The sequence below is a fragment of the Palaemon carinicauda genome, chromosome 14 (genome assembly GCF_036898095.1).
Source record: "Palaemon carinicauda isolate YSFRI2023 chromosome 14, ASM3689809v2, whole genome shotgun sequence".
In the NCBI taxonomy this organism is placed as follows: domain Eukaryota; kingdom Metazoa; phylum Arthropoda; class Malacostraca; order Decapoda; family Palaemonidae; genus Palaemon; species Palaemon carinicauda.
In genome coordinates, this window is record NC_090738.1 from 119,933,387 (window position 1) to 119,936,938 (window position 3,552).

At 36.9% G+C, this 3,552-nt stretch overlaps 1 protein-coding gene across 1 annotated transcript; it reads left to right on the forward strand.

Moving 5' to 3' along the window:
- Window positions 1-1,627: 1,627 nt before the first annotated feature.
- On the forward strand, window positions 1,628-2,793 carry LOC137653289 (actin-2, muscle-specific-like). The gene has a single exon (XM_068386660.1). The coding sequence runs from the start codon at window positions 1,660-1,662 to the stop codon at window positions 2,791-2,793; it is 1,134 nt and encodes a 377-aa protein (XP_068242761.1). The 5' UTR covers window positions 1,628-1,659.
- The last annotated feature ends 759 nt before the right edge of the window (window positions 2,794-3,552 follow it).

Here is a 3,552-nt window from a genome sequence, read left to right on the forward strand (position 1 = left end):
AATAGTATATCCTCTATAAGGATTGTGTAAATATTAATGAAAAGTTGCCTACCAAAGATTTTTTTTTTAAGTAAAATTTAAAACTATTCCTTCTAATAATGGGTTTGAGTTTTGTCGTATGCTTTCTTTGCTTATAGGCATAATCCCGATTTTAGCTCTGTGATGTGAATTTTGATTTAGAAATCCCTGATTATATTTCATAGTTTTTAAAGATTTTTCTGGATTATTAGGTAACAATTTCAAAATAGAATCGTCTCACTTATAACCGGGTGAAGTGGATTGTATTATACAATTTTTCATAATTGCCATGTGAATTTGGTAACATAATTATTGGTGTAGTTACGTAAGAAAATTTTATTTAATGTTAAAATTAATGTTGAGACTTACATTCGAAAAACTTTGAAAGTACCTCTTGAATTACACTGAATGTGGACATTTCAGAATGGATTCGCAGCACTTTTTTTACTATTTGCAAATGAGTAACATTATTCTTATTTCTTTAAAGTTCAAATCTTCTTTTGATATAATTTCTTTGGCTTTAACCAACAATCACAATAAAGTTTGAATGTATTTGAAATAAGGAAAAAAGATAGTTGTTCAATGCCATAAAACCATTTCGTTTGCACAAATGTAACTCTTAGATGTCCTTTTCTCAGTAAACGGATGGTTAGTGGCATTAATATAACTGGCATGGCACACCGTAAACATTATTAAAGGATCCTCACAGCGTTACTCCAGCTATTAGTGCACCCTTTTCTACGCTACTTCTGTTTCCCCTTCCTTTCTTCCATTTTTTTGTCCAATTTTTAAGTATATTTTCCACCAGCTGCACCTCGTTACAAAATTACCTTTCTGACCCAGGCTCCAGCTTATTCCCAAAGTCCTATACTGTACATCTATTCTTCTATTTCTCTTTCCTTTGTAATATTTTAGTTGAAATTCTTACTGTTATAAAAATATATCTTTTCATTCTATACTGAAGTTGGTTAGAGAATAACACAAAGCACTAGTCTGAGTATCTATTTCTTACAACCAATTTAGAACATGTTTGTTAGTTAAGGGTAAAAGTTTTCGTATCACTTTTAGACTATCCTTCTTTTATATTTGGGATTTAAAGAAATCCTTCCAGTGTTTCAATTGAAATAAATCTCAATCTTAACCGACTTCGAAACGTATATACTGAAGAAAATACCCTCCCATTTCCATGGTTATTGTTGCTTTATTTAGTCATATAACAATTATAAGCTGATTTTTCACACACTAGTGTTTTACCGATTTGAAATGAAACTGTTAAGTTATGATAGTTTGTAGTATAAATGGATTGATCATTACAGAATCAAATTTAATATTTTGGCAATCGTTTTGCCTTTATAAAAGGAGTGTTATCTTTTTCGTCTTATGTTTAAAGAAACCTTTGTACTGTAATTTATCTTGTACACCTTATATGATGATCGATAACACGTCCTAACTTAGTATCATTTGACAAGGATAATTCCTGTCTCTCTTAATAGTTTTCCAGCACATAAATCAGAAGAAAATTAATTTTTCTAAACACTAAATAATAGTTTATGGTAAATGAAATTGCAATTAAAATTGCGGCTTCATTTTTTTTCTTTTAAAGGTACTTGTCTGGCAATACTTATACCGTAAACCTCCACCATGTGTGACGACGACGAAGCAGCGACCCTCATCTGCGACAATGGCTCCGGTCTTGTCAAGGCTGGCTTCGCTGGAGATGACGCTCCCCGAGCTGTCTTCCCCTCCATCGTTGGCCGTGCCCGTCACCAGGGTGTGATGGTCGGTATGGGTCAGAAGGACGCCTACATTGGTGATGAAGCCCAGAGCAAGCGTGGTATTCTCACCCTCAAGTACCCCATCGAACATGGTATCATCACCAACTGGGACGACATGGAGAAGGTCTGGTACCACACCTTCTACAATGAGCTCCGTGTTGCCCCTGAGGAGTGCCCCACCATGCTTACTGAGGCTCCCCTCAACCCAAAGGCCAACCGTGAGAAGATGACTCAGATCATGTTTGAGGCCTTCAGCATGCCCGCCATGTATGTCTGCATCCAGGCTGTCCTCTCCCTCTACGCCTCTGGTCGTACCACTGGTGAGGTTTGCGACTCTGGTGATGGTGTCTCCCACATGGTGCCCGTCTATGAAGGTTTTGCTCTTCCCCATGCCATCCTCCGTCTGGACTTGGCTGGTCGTGACATCACCAACTACCTTGGCAAGATCATGACTGAGAAGGGCTACTCCTTCACCACTACTGCTGAGCGTGAAATCGTCCGTGACATCAAGGAGAAGCTTTGCTATATTGCCCTGGACTTTGAAAGTGAGATGAACACTGCAGCTGCTTCCTCCTCTATTGACAAGTCCTACGAACTCCCTGATGGTCAGGTCATCACCATTGGTAATGAGCGCTTCCGTGCTCCTGAATCCATCTTCCAGCCTTCCTTCCTTGGTATGGAATCTGCTGGTGTTCACGAGATTGTCCACAACTCCATCATGAGGTGCGACATTGACATCAGGAAGGACCTTTTGGCCAACGTTGTCATGTCTGGCGGTTCCACCATGTATGCTGGTATTGCTGACAGGATGCAGAAGGAAATCACCTCTCTTGCTCCATCCACCATCAAGGTTAAGATCGTTGCTCCCCCAGAGAGGAAGTACTCCGTCTGGATCGGTGGTTCCATCCTTGGTTCTCTGTCCACCTTCCAGGCCTTGTGGGTCACCAAGGAAGAGTACGACGAATCTGGACCTGGAATTGTTCACCGCAAATGCTTCTAAATATTTTTTTTTTATTAACTATTTGCTATATACCGGGTATACTGTACATGAAAGTATTTTAATTATCTAATAAATCGAATAAAATTTTTATACTCCCAATTATCTTTTTTTTTAAGTTACATTACTAATGATTTCTATGATCATTGCTGCCCCTTCTTATGATCTAAAATTGCAGTTTTTGGGACCATTAGAAAAGGCAGTTTTTGAGACAATGGGCATTGGTTCAACTCTGGTATATTCATCATCGGGTAGATATACATAAAATGAAACATGCTCCAGTAACTATTGCAACAATATATCAAAGTTTATTTGTAATTAATCTCTAGTTTAAAACTAGAGTAATAAATATGCTATACAATTTAAATCAATGAATTCCTTGGAAATTTGGAAAATCATAACAAACCAAGGCCATTTATAAAGGCCTTATCGTTATTGTAATTTTAATCATTAGTCCATGCATAGCAGGCCTTCCATAAATCACAACTTAATCCTTTTTTCAATAAGATTTTGTAGTTGTCAAATTATAATCGTAAACTGTTCTCACTTGGATATTTTTTTTTTTCAATTACAAGATTTTGGAGTAGGTAAATTGTAATCATATACCTTTCTTCTCACCTTTAAGATTTGATTAGTATATTAGAATATTTCTACTGTATAGAAAGAAAGCAGCAATTTTATTTTCTTACGAAATCACCAATTACACAAGATTGCAAAGACCTGTTACAGTTTTTTTTGGCAGTGTTAATTGTAATAATGGTT

What these genes read in the sequence shown, in the direction of transcription:
- LOC137653289 (XM_068386660.1), top strand. Translation starts at nt 1,660, where the DNA reads ATGTGTGACGACGACGAAGCAGCGACCCTCATCTGCGACAATGGCTCC.